This window comes from Enoplosus armatus, chromosome 9 (assembly GCF_043641665.1).
Source record: "Enoplosus armatus isolate fEnoArm2 chromosome 9, fEnoArm2.hap1, whole genome shotgun sequence".
Lineage (NCBI taxonomy): Eukaryota > Metazoa > Chordata > Actinopteri > Centrarchiformes > Enoplosidae > Enoplosus > Enoplosus armatus.
The window spans coordinates 11,897,138-11,913,138 of record NC_092188.1 but is presented as its reverse complement, the minus strand read 5'-3'; the positions used below and the strand labels follow the sequence as shown (position 1 = coordinate 11,913,138).

General features: G+C 39.8%; 1 protein-coding gene across 1 annotated transcript; it reads left to right on the top strand.

The window, feature by feature from the left end:
* The first annotated feature begins 9,467 nt into the window (after positions 1 to 9,467).
* On the top strand, positions 9,468 to 15,610 carry rundc3b (RUN domain containing 3b). The gene is given in 9 exon segments (XM_070911657.1): positions 9,468 to 9,497; positions 10,827 to 10,912; positions 11,193 to 11,282; positions 12,212 to 12,292; positions 12,671 to 12,845; positions 13,231 to 13,388; positions 14,408 to 14,554; positions 15,264 to 15,329; positions 15,412 to 15,610. Coding segments are annotated over 9 exon segments (1,032 nt in total).
* The last annotated feature ends 391 nt before the right edge of the window (positions 15,611 to 16,001 follow it).

Here is a 16,001-nt window from a genome sequence, read left to right as displayed (position 1 = left end):
AATGAACACAGAGGACCCACTGAAAACTGCATTTATTAGTATTAGTTGTAAGTTTAGAGAAATACAAAGTTTGTTTGCATGTTAAAAGGTGAGGAGCAGTGAACAGGCCTCTCATGTATGGTATATCAGGCTAGTCCCACAACTGGTAGCATGTATATAATATTTAAAGGAGTTTTCCATCATCATTTTTCTAAATGTACAGTGTTTGTTGTTGTAATACTCATTTCGGCCACAATAATAGTTTTTCCATTTTCGAAGAGTTATTCAAGTGCACAAAATGAAACTAAAGTAAAATTCCAGTAATGAAATACAAAACTATATATCTTTACTGTACATACTTGTACAGGACAACTACAGATATAGTGATACAACAGTGCTGGTTCTGCCTCACTTGCCCCCTCTCCTCACCTTGAACAAGTCTTTCATAGAGGTCATCAACAAGTAGAGTTTATGTATTTTTATTTTGTATTTTTAGTTATGCCCACTGTCTCTTCTTTCCTGTTGATAGAGTAAATGTTTCTTCTGGTGTAGTTATCTACAGGTTTGACCCGTTTAGTGCATGGGTGCTACATTGCTTGAGGCAAATTAAGAACAGGAAATACAATCTGCAAAGTTTACTTATTGCCAGTTTGGGTCCATGAATATCACTAACGATATAAAAGTAATATTTACTTTACTTTCTTCCTTTTATACATTTCATCTCCGTATATTTTCACAAACTGGTTCCAGGAACGTGATAAGAACAGAATCCCCACAAGAGATATATGTAACAAACAAAATAAACAAATGAATTCAAACTAAACTCCTCCAAAACAAACAATAGGATATGGAAATCAGCAAAATGCTGGCGTGAGGACTATGTTGTGGAGGTGTTGAATGGTGAAAAAAGGACATGATGCAGGATGGATGTCCGCTGAAGAAGGAGAAGTTGACTTTGTCATCCGATTGTCTTTAGTTAAAAAAAATAAATACAAATTTGTATAGAAGAACATTGTTTTTTCTTCTTTCCTGCCCCTTTAATTCTCTCACAGCCCCTCAGATTTATATTTACATTGTGACTTACTGTACTTTTACTTGTATTTTTACATTAATGTAAAGGATGGGAATACTTCTTCCACCAATGACCAAGACAGCCAAGTAGGCACTAGGCACACGGGCAGGGAAGTCTCAATTTGCCTTACAATTAAATGTGTTTGTTGCTTTCTTTGCTTTTTCTTCTGATCCATTTGAAATTCATTTTATTTCTCTCTTTCTAGTAGTTTTAGTGCTAATGATGATACCAGGTATGATGACAGGGACGGTGAAAAACATTGAAAATAATACTTGCTTCTTCAGTAATCCCCCTACGGTATATTATTAGCACTATCGTAATGTGGTTTTAGGATCATAATATTATAAAATCAGATTCTTAATATCTATTTAATGTATGTAAATTGCAGAAATCTCACAAGAATCCCCACTTGCTTTGTCTGAAAGGAAGAGAAATAATGAAGAGAGAGTAAAAAGGGGGTAACAGAAGAGCATGTGCTTGTTAACAGTTAACATTACTGCTGAATCTTTAGTGTGTGCGTGTGTGTGTGGTGTCAAATGGTCAAATGATACGAGGTCATAATGTTGCGGTGTGGTACAGTAAGACGAGTCATCAATGCAGACATCAATCGACAGCACGACTCCAACCACACAGGCAACACAGACGTTAGTGAATGAGTGATTAAAGTCATCCTTTTGTAAACCCTTACAAGGGCTTAACTTAAAAGGTTTAAAATGTTTAATAGTCATATAATAGCCATGACTGAATCTCCTGTTGAACTCTGACATTGTGCACAGATAAAGTACCATAAAGACAGACTTCACCCTTTGTCGTCATATCATATCTTGTCATATGTTGTTGAGAGTAAGTGATTATGAGAAGTACAAAATGTGGACGCAGACTATAGTATATTGTAGATGAAGGGCTGCTGTAGTGCTGGTGTTTAGTTTTAAATCCTTCCCTCATATTTGTTCTTATACTGAGTCAAAGCAAAGCAGAGGCAAGTCACATTTCTTATCTCTGTCATGAGGAACTGAGTAAAGGTCATCATATTTACAACCGTGTCATGAGTTTCCTTTAAAGCGTGTTTTTAACACGGTCACCAACATCATGGGAAACATGTGGTTTGTTTGATTCACGTCTCCTAAAGTGCACATTTTGGCGGCCAGGAGGTTAAAAGAGTCTGAAACCAAAAACCACACACAGCAGATTAGTCAGAACACCTGAAGGCGCAAAGACGCTGCCGGTCCAGAGATCTTTTTATGTGTCAAAACATGAGAGGAAGTCTGAAGGGTTTCACCAAAATCTTTGTGTTTCTTTCAAATCTAATATAAAAAAGCCTTCATGATATAATGTAATGCAATATAAGAACACTGCAATAAATACTTCCATACATACAACTTTCAGTTTGACTTCTCCTAGAGTTTTTTGTGTTGTGCTTCTAATATTCAACATATTTGGAATATTTAATTGCAACATATTTATATACATCAAAACACATACATCACATACTGTATTTTCTGCATAATGAGTACTTTTGATACTTATAATGCTTTAAATGCAGGACTTTTACTTGTAACAGAGTATTTTACTTAATGTTACTTAAGTAAATGATCTGAGTACTTCTTGCACCACTGGATATAATGTAATCAAACACAACAACACTAGAAACTACAGCCTCAAAAACAGACCTGCAGTAACATGTTAGGAGACCCCCAGGGCAAATAATTAGCTGTTGGTCCCTGACTGACAATCCACCCCAACCCCAGATCTTTTGGGGCCCCTGGGGGTCTGGGAGCCCCAGATTGTCCAGTTGGTAATCCAGCCTTGCTCAAAAATGACCATGAGTTAAATCAATGCCCCTGTAGTACATTGTCAACAACAATTAATAATTGTTTCACAACAAAGTAAGTGTACGGTGGAATGTATTCTTTCTCAAAGGACACATTAAGCGCCGACTCCTCCTCCTCCTCCTTCTCCTCCTCCTCTTCACGACCCATTTCCTCCCAGATACAAGTGAAGGAGGCAAGGGAGCATAAATATAATATTGGAGGGAAGCCAGACACAATATGTTGTTTTCTTTGAGACCACTGGATGGCGCTCTCCTCCTTCAAGAAGACGCAATCAGTGAGCTAAATGCAAACATGTTCAAAACCAGACCAACCAGACCAAAATCAAAACACAGGACTGGAACATGGTAACACTTTCACTGAAAGCTCCTTTAAAACTGACATGAACTCTTGAACACAGCAAATTGTGAGTCATAATGTTTTCTGATGCTGTGAAAGGTTTGTTTACATCAATAGCCTAATTTTTGGCCTAAGTTTTGTTGACACAGGAGTAAAAAAGTTCCATGTATTTAAATTATGACTAACTGAGAAATTAAATTTAATATGTTTAAATGTACCCGTAATTAACATGGTCAGAAATAGCCCAGTGATTGAGCTGCCTGCTAACACACGTTCATGAATGTGATGGTCAAAGAGGAAAATAAAGGATACAGAATATTTTCATTTATTTTGTTGCATGAATCAGACTGCAGGCAAAACAGGCTAAAACAGCCATGCCATTCACACATGAGATCTTCTGTGTATGGATGTCGGGCAGCCTCTACCACCTTTATTTAAGTCCTCACACTGATGACGAGCTGAAATCGTCTGGCTTTTCTTTCAGGACTCTCCACTGTCAGTAACAACTGTCTTTATTTACAGCATCATACTACTGGATGGACAAATTTACCTTCAAAATAAAAGTAGGCTCACATTTAAATCAAAGTCAGTATTTAGTGGAGCATGAAACAGCATGAAATATAGAGAGAAAGAAACATGCCGCAGGACACAACCTGAAAAACATGTGATATTGACAGGTAGACTCCATATAAAGCCAACTAATATGTACTATTTAAATGCGAAAAATATAACCAGGCCTGAAATAGAGAGTCTTATAAGTCTTATTATTTTTTTTACATAAAGATCTGAATGCTGTTGCAAAGTGTTTTTCACACAGCAAGAAATTCTGGTAGGGAAGTATTCAATAATAATAATAACAATAATAATAATAATAGTAATAGTAGTAATAATAATAATAATAATAATAATAAAAAAAAACTGTTGATAAATAAATACACCCCCAGGTTAGGGTTAGATTAGAAAAAATCCAGAGGACATGATCTCAGTGATCTTGTCCTCAGCCCTGTTTATGTAACACCAAACCATACCAGGATACTTGTGACATCCACCAGCATTGGATCAGTGTGTGTTGGCACACATTTATTGTTAGACCTTCCTGAAAAACTAGTGTAATATAAACTTATATCAGTTTTCAGTTATGCTAGCGTTTTTAAGTTGCCTCCATTCTGACTTAGTATCATGTTATATTACATTTTCCTATCAGATTCAGAAATACTTTATTGAATGGGGGGGGTCCACATAGCATAGCATTAGCATATATTATGCTAAGTTATATTGTTATATAATAGAAAGTGTTTGCTAACTGGTTACTTACATAACAACTGTAGTCTCTTATTTAAATTAAAGGTAAATCTAATACTTTGGAAGTGGCTTTAATGCATAAGTAAACAATACTATGTTTAGGCTGCCGGGCTGCTGCATGAGCTTTTATTCTGAAAGTTCCAACCGGAAGTCCCCTAACATTAGCCTTGACACAGGTTTCTGTTGAACCTCTCCTTCAGCGGAGCGGCGAGTGTTTCTCCGGGGTGACGGAGCCAGCTGGTCCTGCCCGCCCTGCAGCAGAGGGAGCGGAGCGGGGGAGTACGGCACCGCCTCCGGCAGCAGCCACGGACACGGTCCGGGGATGGCGTCGCTCGGCGTGGGGCTGAATCTCATCCGCAAGCGGGGAGCAGGCAGGAGCGCCGCGGTGGAGAGGAGGAACCTGCTCACGGTGTGCAGGTGGGAATTCCTCACACTGCTCTTTCTTCTAATGACAGGGAGGATGAAACAGCGTCTGCAGCCGAATCTCTGACGGCAGATTTGTTAATTAATGATGTCATGTCGCGTTTGTTTGGGGTTAGCTTGGAGAGCAGACTTCATGTGCACACAGAACAAAGTCATTCTGTGTCTGTTGGATGAGTTGCGTTAAAATATTATTGAAAAAATGTGAGAATATCAGATGGCTGGCCTCAGATAAATGCCTCTATCATGTGTATTTTATACATTATAATCATCTCTTTCATTGACTCAAACACACACAAATATACATTGACGCCCACCAACAGCAGCCTCCATTAAACATTCATGCAGTTATATTTCAGTTTTAATTACCCCCATAATCAGTTCAGTGCAGGATTAAAGGCAGGATTTAAGAAATACCAAATTCCTCCATCACAAGAAATTTTGGATTAGCCAAAACAAAAACAATAATCTGTGTTTTTATATTTGTTCACATGATTGTGTTCATGTAATCTTTAATTTCCCTCAGTGTTGGTCTAATGACAGTTTCAGATCCCCCTCCACATTGCCAGGAATGTAATTCAAGTAGATAAATACTAAGCGCTTCTCTTTTTTTTTTTTGCCTCAAACTCACATTTATAGATGCACATTCCTGAAAACAATACAGAGGACATGACGTTGCTGTCCTCAGTTCATTCCTCAGTGCATCTATAAATGATAAGTTGAGTAATATGGAGCGTGGCAGCAGCATGTGTAGACGCTGAGGTGTGCACACATGTGTCACCTGCCTGTTTCTCCTCCTTTCTTTGTCAGCTGAAGTGAAAAGCTCTCTGCTCTGAGTATTGATCTGTGGTTCTCTCGGTGCTGCTGGCAGATGTCAGTTCCCGACTGACAGTCCCTGTGGTGCGTTTGAGGCAGAAGAGTAGAAGAAGTCAGAGAAAAAGGAATTATTTTGGAGAGAGTGTAACAGTTCAGACAACAAACTGATAATGCACCACCCGCTCCAGCTGGTGTCTGCTCAGCAATTTCTTTTTTTTACAAAAGGACAAATATAATTTCCAGGCTTCAGGATGGTTCAGATGTGACTGAGCTCGGTGTGCCTTTCTCCATTAACGCCGCTTGAAACAGATGTAAAGGGAGAGTAATTAGACGCAGGTGCCTCCTTCCTGACCAGTCTGGTCCTTTCCCGCCTTGCTCTGCCTCCGCACCAGCCATCAACTCGCTGACTGGCACAAGCGGAGGAGGCAGAAGAGTGAGAAAAGTGATGGCAAATTGGCAAAAACAATGAGGAGTACATGAGATATTACTGCAGTTAAAGAAAGACTGAGGAGATAAACTTCTTACATACATTCTCCCCCTTTTGTGTCCTCTCAGGCAGCTTTAAGGTTGTCAAAATCATCTTCTTCCACACTGTGAGCAGCTACTTTGATAATATATTATATATATATATATATATATAAGATTTTATGCTTTTCTTTGTGATATATAATAGTAAATATAATATCTTTTGAACAAGCAACTTAACTTTAATTGTTATTTTATAAAATTTTTCTGACGTTTTATAGACAAAATGATGAATCAAGCAGACTAATTCATACTTAGTTTGCAGCCCTAGAGACGTATATATTCCGTATTGGCTTCATGCAGCTCTTTATTTAAACTATGCATGATGTGTATGTGATATTTTCCATGTTTTTTATGGCTGCAAATTCTGTATGTCTTGTGCATCATTTCACACACATTTCTCCCAAATTCAGCCTGGTCTACATTATTTGGTACCTGTGGAAACTTGAGGATGTTCGCTAGAACTTGTCTGCACAGTGTGAGTTCGAAGTGACTGGCTCTCTAGCAGGATGCTGCTGCTGCTTGTTAAGGGCTTTATGCTTTGAGTAAAGTGTGGATTGCTGCTGGAAGTGAGTGTGAGAGGAAAGCTGAGACTCTGCTGTAGCGGCAGCAGTCGCCTTCCAAACAACTGCACACCTGCCACTGAAAAGGTGTTGTTATCTAATCTCATGTTCTCTAGATGCTCTTTTCTGTCTTGGCTGTGGTAATAAATAACATTCTGTTCGACAACTTGAGTTAGATAGTTTGTCTGTTTGTGTGTCGATGAGTTAAAAGGAACTAAGAAAAGTAACTTTATTGTCCACATTAAACACCGAGCAGCTGAAGACACCAGCTTCCCTCTCCGTTCAATTCTTGCTGTCCCAGTAAGCCTAAATGGAATTCAGCCATCATTCATTTTATTTTATTATTTACACCTGTGCTTTTCCTGCTGCCACATGTCAAAATGTCCTCTGTGATAAAGGCCTGTCCTGAGAAGACATCTAATCAGCCAAAATGACGGTGCCTACAAGTGGTGTCCTGTTTACTGTCTCATAACCATTTATTGTGGAGTTTAAAATGTACATTTTCCTCCTGATGCCTCCAAGTTCACGAGTTGTCATGTTAGTATGTTAGTAACTTCTCTCATTCGTAAGCATGACGTCGAAATGCAGAAAACAGAAAGGGAATAAAGCTGATGATGATTATTGTTGTCGGTCGCCTAGCAACAGGGTTCTTACGACTTCAACCACTTCAACGCCAATATTGTGTACTCGACCTCTCATGTCGAAAAAAACAACCTCAGGAGTTACACTTGAATGCAGGACTGGTTAAAACAGCTGATTAATATAACAGTAAAATTGCTCTATTTTGTCTTTTGTCTTGCTTTATAAATTACTTTGACTTGACTATATATGTTAAAACCATCTTCACAGTGATTATAATTTCTTAGACAAATACAATGTGCAGTACGTTGTCTGCTGCAGGTGCTCCTACACTTTGAACTGGCTTTAGTAATTAGTGGTTATTAACAGCAGAATATTCTACATGTGTTTTTTTTCTGTCCCAGTTTATTTCAGGATTTTAGGTTTTCTCACATTGACTGGAAGTCTGTGTCTAGATTTTTACTGTGTGAATGCTGAAAGAAGTGATAACCGAGAGGATAAGTGCAATATGCTCTACAGAGATTAGGTCTGTCTAAATTGCTGTGAAGAGCAGGTTGTTTTTCTGAAAGTTAACATACATCATATGTGATTAAAAACTCTGCCCTTATCCGCGGACATGAGCTGAAATCTATCAGTATTCGCCGTCTTTCACAGGAAGCACACACTGTGTGATCACCCTGCTGCTAAGCAACAAGATTGAGTGATCTGAAGTCAGATTATTTAGCTGCCGTTGCGGGCTACACACAATTTGGCAGAACTTTCAGAACACACACACACACACCAACACACATTGCAGCCTTGCCCATTAACTCTCCTTCCTGTCTAATTAAATGAAACCATATTAGGCAGAGTGGGTCGGTGCACATGACTGTCATGGTGGGCAGCACATTATGACTGGTGTCATCACAGGAGATTAATCAAAGCATCATTAAAACTGTGGAGGCCACATGTGTTTAGTTTCGTGCCTTGTAATTAATGACAGAAACGTTAAGTTCAGAGTAAGAACATTAATTCCACAGTGTTTGTGTTATGACTCTTCTTCTTCTTGTTTGTTTGTTCTCATGTGCATTTGGTAAAATGTGCATGACCAGGCTGAGTGTGTCTTCGTCTTTGACATCATCAAAAGTAGTTTCTCATTGTGTTTACTTAGATGGGGGATAGATCCCTGAAACATTTAAAGGCATACAACTCATTTTGTACACCTCACAGCAGTTTGCACACTGTATGCATGCACATGTTGAATGCAAAAGTTGGAATAGTAAAAATCGAAGCAGCAGAAGCCGCGATATCCTGACTTATTATGTGTGAAGCTCCAAAAACGCTGGATCATATAATTCCCATAATGCCTGTGAAGCTCCGTGCAGTCTTTTTGTTTTAAATTCTCAACGCTGAGATAGCCCCTGGTGACATCCTCCATTACTGTTGGTGATGTTGCCCTTTAAGCTGCAGGTCCAGTAACTGATTTTAATACCAGTGTGGACCACCTTCTTTTGTGTTCAGGTTTTCAGTGAAGACTCTGCTGGACCGCTCCTGTTTTGAGACAATAGATGACTCGTCTCCAGAGTTCGTTAACTTTGTCTCCATCCTGGAGCACATCCTCAGTCATCGACTCAAAGGTAAAAACGTAAGCAATATTCGTAATAACATAAACAGTATATTCTTATTATTCTTAAACTATAAACTGAAAACCAGACCTGTATTTGAAGTCTCCACTTCCAGAAAGTTGGACTCTTTTCTTTACATTTTCCCGCCCTTAACAGCCACTTAAAGACATACAAGTCCAATTAGTGCACAATGTATGCCACTTGTAATGTAATTTCTGGGTAACAAAGCCCTTCAGCTGTGCTCCACTGCCATTTGTTTAACAAGTGCGAAGCTTTGTGCGTCTTTAAAATTCAGAGCAGTGTGGAATCTCTGTTTCTGCCTGTTTTTCCCTCAGGTCAGACAACTTGGTTTGGCTATGAAAGTCCTCGGAGCTTCTGGGATTACATAAAAGCTGCCTGCAGTAAAGTCCCTCATAATTGCATCCGGAGCATCGAGAGCATGGAGAATGTGCGATCATCGAGAGCTAAAGTGAGGATTAAACTGTCTTGGGATCAGATGTAATTACCTGAGGCAGCAGGGAAGAAAATAACTTGAATCTTCAAAACATCAGAAAGTCAAATGCAAACAGAGTATTTTATTAAAAAACAAAATACATGTATATAAGATACAAGCAATATCAGTTTTGTATACACAGCTCTACACCTTGAGTAGTGTATCCTGACCTACAGCTCACACATAATGCACAATCAGGCTTTTGTCATTTTAGCTTACGTTGCATTATCCTCTTAGAAAAAGAACAAAGGGAACAAAAAACAAAAAAAATGTTAAGAACACACATGCGCATTAAAACGTGACTCAGTCTTACCCTGCGGGTAAGAGAGCAAACAACTGGAGCAAATTGTATCAGGCTGGAGGTGAGAGCAAGACACACACACACGCACGCACTCACACACACACACACACACACACACACATATACACACACGCACACACTCTCTCTCAGAGAGAGGCAGGAAAAGCACCAACAGGACATTTTGAAATCATGCCACTGGCTTTTCAACACATTTTGTAGCATTTTCTGTCGTGAGACCTGCCGAGCGTACAATTGACTTTCTGAACTTTTAATTAAGGTAAAGCATTAAAAATAACAGGAAAGGATTTACGTGGTTTCTAAATGACAGCCATTTCACCAAGGCCTTGTATCTGCTTTATGACCACACAGCAGCTCATTTTTAGCCATGCTAGTGAGGTTCAGTGAAATATCTGAACAACTGTTAAATGGATCGTCATGAACTTTGGTCCAGTTATTCATGGTGACCAGGGGGTGATCCTTTGAGTTTTCCTCTGGTGCCACCAGCATGCCAAAGAAATACATACAGTAAATGTACACATACCCATACAAATCTACATACATACATTTTCATGCACCTACACATTAGATTAGATTAGATAAATTTGTGGTTTTGAGTGAAATGTCTCAGCAACTGCCATTGAAACTAGTACAAACATTCTTGTCCTCTTTGGTTTATGTCCAAATACCTGCAGAACTAATGACATTCCCATCAGTCTCAGCTGCACTGTGTTTTGTGCTAAGTAGCAAATGTTAGCATGCTAATGCGCTAAACTATGATGGTTAACATGATAAACCTGCTAAACTTTAACATTTTAACTTTGTCACTATGAGCATGTTAGCATGTTGGCGGTAGCATTTAGCACAAAGCACCACTGTGCCTAAGTACAGCCTCACAGAGCAGCTAGCATGGCTATAGACTCTTACTCTTGTTATCCTGTATAGAGTATTACAGGTGATATAAGCTTCCACTGACAGCTCAATGTTACTTGTGTCTTTCTCTACAGGGAAGGGCGTGGATCAGAGTGGTCCTGATGGAGAAAAGATTATCAGAATACATCTCATCTGCACTGAGGGACTTCAAAACGACCAGGTCTTAATGTGGAGCTCATATACTGCTCAGTTTCCGCTTCAACCCAATTATAGACGGTTTATCAAATCAAGTGTATTTAGGGGGGGTCGCTCTCCAACATCAGTGTGCTGCAGGATCATTTAGATCTCCTTACACTTCTTGACCTCAAGCAGTCAATTATCTAACATCTTACAGCTGCACCGGTCTGCTCTGCTTTTTCTTTAATTCCCAGTCAGTTGACTTGATGTAGAGGAGCGTGAGTTGAATTAATGCCAATAATGTGTGCACGTGTTCACTGTAGGAGGTTTTACGAGGACGGAGCGATCATGCTGGGAGAGGAGGCGGGGCTGTTAGCAGACACACTCATCGGACTCAACACCATCGACTTCAGGTACGAATCATGTTCTGCTTTTTCTTACAGTAACTCTTCGTCCTGCTTTCTCTCCCTCTGTGTTTAGCTTTCTCTGCATGAAATACACTTTTGGCAAAGTGTCATTGGAAGAGTAACAATCCCTTCACCTGCTTTGAGCGTGATCCAAGAGGCTTTCATCTTAATAGAGTTAAAAAGGAGAATGTGGGTGGAATAAGAAACTGCTCCTCGTGACTTAAATATAAATATATTATAGATTAAATACTATATAATAGATAGGACCTGGACAAAGTACGAGAAATACAATACAATACAAAAGCTGCTTTTGTGAATTTCACAATGTTCAGCTTTTCTTGAGGTTTTCAGAGTAGCTGACATTCAGATGTTTGAATTTAGACAAACAACATTTAGTTTGTCACTACATTAAGCACATAGCCCTCTAAATTACGGCACAGCGTGCTGGCGATCACCATTTTCATGAGTTTTTAGAGCAATAGAAGTCAACTACCGGAGATATAAAGAGGCCAGATAGTTGCTGCCCAAACTGCATCACTTGCAAACGTTGCTGAATTATGTGATGTGGCAAGAAAGAAAGCTTCAAATAATAAATTGTATACTTAACACAAGCAAACTGCATTAGCAAAGAGGAACTGTGATCCTCAGTGATAAATTAAACACACTTAATGGGATGTTTGCTGAACAAAAACAATGCCCTCAGAAATAACCATCAAATAGAATCTGTCTCTACAAAAACAAATCAATCCCCACCATATTGGTACAAATCTGTATTTACTGCAGGGTGTTGATACTGCCTTAGATGAGATTAGTAGATGGGATCTTTAGTTTGCAAAAGAAACATTTGCCTTTTCAATGTTAGGAAAGGGTATGACACAGCTGTAAATCTGGTAGAAGGGACGCTGCTTTTATTTCCCCTCCTGTCTTCTCTCTAGCTTCTGTCTGAAAGGAGAGGGTGTGGACGGCAGCTGCCCCGCCGTGATCGACTACACGCCTTACCTGAAGTTCACCCAGAGGTACATGAGGTCAAATATTTCCATCACACAGTTCATCATCAGTGTACTGTATGGCAAGAGTCAGCAATTGGGTTGGAACGACATTCCCACTATGTTTTCTATATGTTTTGTTTGTTTATTTCTTTTTATTAATTTAATAACATGTATTTGTTTTAACTAACTTTATGTTAATCCTCATTTCGTAAACATGAACAAATGTTCTGTGTTGCACTACGAAGATACTGGAGGTGTAATTGATGTGAAAAGTGTATGAATATATAATGTAAAAGTTCAAACATGTTTGTCGGAGGGTCAGATTGGGCCCACGTGCTGCTGTTTGCCTACCACTGCTGTATAGGATGTGTAGTAATATGAGGCCGGCGCTGGTTCCCTGTGCAGTGCGGACAGCATCAGCAGTGATGAGGAGGAGATGAGGACTCTGGGGAGCAGCGGCAGTGAAAGCAGCACCCCCGACAAAATGGCCACCGCCGCCTCCATCTTCACTGAGCAGAGCAACTTGGTCAGCAAGTGCAAACGCTTTGAGCAGAAGTATCGCATGGCGCTTGAGCAGAAGGTAGCACCTGTGTGTGTGTGTGTGTGTGTGTGTGTGTGTGTTACCGTTATTTTTGGATAAACAAATCGGATGGTAATATATGCCAATGTGACATTTTCCTTGATGTCTGCATGATAATTAGTGACTCGAACTGAAATGCCAGGAGCAAAAATCTTCTGTGAAGAAATATCTTTTGACACAAACAAACACACATTCAGCTTGATGTTATTTCTTGAATATACATCATCTGTAGTGTTTCTTCCCTCTCAGCTGTTGCTCAAGATGATGAAGCTGCCACAGTCTCTGCTCTCCGGTTATTCCATTTGCTTTGAGCCAAAACAAAGAATACAGATGTGTAAACAAACAAATGAAAATCAGAGTGTGTGTGCTTGTGTTTTTGTCTCAGGGTTACCTGGAAGAGCTGGTCCGTCTACGAGAAGCCCAGCTGTCAGAGGCAGTGTCTCATAACAAAGCTCTTCAGCAGAGCCTAGCAGACACACACCTCTCACACACACTGGAGAAAGAGCAGCTTGAGTACATCGTACTGGAACTACAAGACCAACTGTGAGTCCAGGACCAACTGTGTGTGTGAGCGAGTGCATGTGAGGTTGCTGATGATAAGGTGGAGAGGACTTTGCAGCAGATCCAGCTGTGAATTTGACATTCAGGACTCAGCAAGACGCCTGGAGGTTTGCAGGTGGTTTGTTATTTGTGTGTTGTTGAATCAATCGCAGTCGGTGCTGCCTTTAGCTGAGAGGAGAAGCTGCGTCAGTCCGTTAAAGTTCCAATCAGTGAGAAAACCCTTTCTTTGTTTGATCACTAATTCAATGTAGGGTACAAAGTCTGTCAAGAGGATTTGTGTCACGATCTCTGGAAGTGAAGCTGCAGTCTCAAGCCGCTGTGATGAGTCAGCGGATGTTTTGAAATGCAAATCGAGTGAAAAGCAAAGTGACAGAGAGGGAGAGATGCTGTGACAATGACTACAGTCAGAATGACAGTGTGTGTCAGAGAGTAAAAGATACAGGTTAAAGTGTAATCAGAGATGAATGAAGAAAAATATATCAAATCAAAGCATTTAATTTGATTTTTTTTAAGAAATAGTGACAGATGTGGGAGGTCTCTGTGTCTGAACAACATAAGGCAGGTTTAGGATTTTGTAAGGGAGTAGAGATCTGAGGTAGCTGATACTGATACCGATGTTTGTGACAACGAAACATTGGCTGATATAATCCCCCCCCCCCCCCCCCCCCAACACTTTACAAAATACCAACGATCCCTTAAATTTGGTTATTAAATAATTGTGACCAAAATAAAATAAACATGTCAGTGCTCTTATAGACAAACTATATACTGTATACAATGGTGACACATTTTATTGTTACACATATGTGCCGACACTGATATATCTGTGATAAGCTTTTTACATGTTGTATTTGAGAAGAATGAATAGAAAAACAGAAAAAAAGGTTTGAAGAAGCTGCCAGTCGAAGGCTTTTTATGCATTTGTGCAGATTCTATTTCTCACTGCATTGCAGAGTTTATTTAGTCAATAAATTGTCTCTAACTCTGTCTACCGTCTCTAGGACAGTGATGAAGAACAATGATTTGCGGTCCAGACAAGAGCTGACAGCCCACCTGACCAATCAGTGGCCGTCTCCTGTCGCCTTGGATGCCAACGCTGTTGCCTTGGACACGCTGCTGTACAGGAAGAGCACGGGACAGTGGGAGGAGTATGTAGCCTCCAGGTTTAGTTTGGTTCTGTCTAGGGCTGCAACTAATCATTAACTCATATAGTTAATGATTAGTTGCACTACAATTCTTAGTTGATTTCTAAAGTGATTGGCTTCCCCACAAGTAATGTCATGAAGTAATGATTCTAACTTGAACCTAAACATCACTCAGCAAAGAGGTTGTTAGTAACTAGATGGAAGTCAGTAGATATATTGACAGTGGATTATCTGTGCTGAGATCAGTGGACTCAAACATGAGCTGAGAGGGAGCACTCGCAAAATATTGGCTTTCATAACAACTCCAAGATTCCAAGCTGTATTTGCTGTGTATTTATCTCTGTGTATCTTTTTTTTTGTCATTTAATGAAATTTTAAACCACAAAGACGACGTACCTCCACAAAATGGTACAAAAAGACAGAAATGAGAGATTATTCAAATAATTGTTTAGTTTATAAAATGTTGCAAAAAATAGGGGACAATGCTCCAAGACCCAAGATGAAATTGCTTTTGTCTGACACAGTCTAAATCAAGAAAAATCTTTTTTTGTGAATCTGGGACCAGTAAATATTTTATATTTGTACTTGCTTAATTTCTTAAACCAATTAATCAGTTATAGAAATGGTTGTTAACTCGCTTTCTGTTGATTGACTACTTGTTTCAGCACTAGCTGTGTGTGATCTTGACTGATCCTCTGTCCTCCCTTTGCAGGAAGAGTTTCCAGAGTCTGGAGCAGCTGTCTGCAGACATGAGCCTCTCCCAGACTTCTCTCGAGCCGTCACACACGCTGAGTCTTGAGGCCAGGTCGGCCAGCACACACTGGCCCCACCAAGGTACGTCTCCTTCTGCATGTAAGCAGCGCTGTTGTCCAGGAAGCACATGGGCATTAATCATGTGTGCCACGTCTTTCAGGTAAAGAGGAAACCCCGTCTCTGAGAGGTCTGTGTGGCTCCCTGACCTCAGTCGCCAGCTACAAGTCTCTGGCCAGCCTCAAGTCCAGCGAGTGTTTGGCCAGTCCTGCAACAGAGATCAGCAGCCCGGGCAACACTCCCTCGTAGGGGAGGGAGAGTTAAACAAGCAGATACCCACAGGGCCAGACAATCCAGGAACTTTCTAAATGTAGGTGATATTGATTTGCTGTTTGTAGATGTTTATGTTCTGTATGTGGAGCTCAGAGCTTTAACAGATGGAAGTCAGGTTGAGAATCTGGTGTAGCATGTTCTTTGAATTGTGTGCAGCTCCATCTGACAGAATAATGTCTTATTAATGTATCACTCAGCTGAAACAACCTCTGACTCTTTATAGAGAATCTCCAGCTGTAACTTCATCGATGTGTTTAAATGCCTTTGTTTTTTTTTAATCTTTGGAGGATGTTTTTTTTTTCCTTTCTTGGAAATAAATTAAAATTGATGGTTGATGTAAGAATTACCACTTTACAGTGTTGAAAAG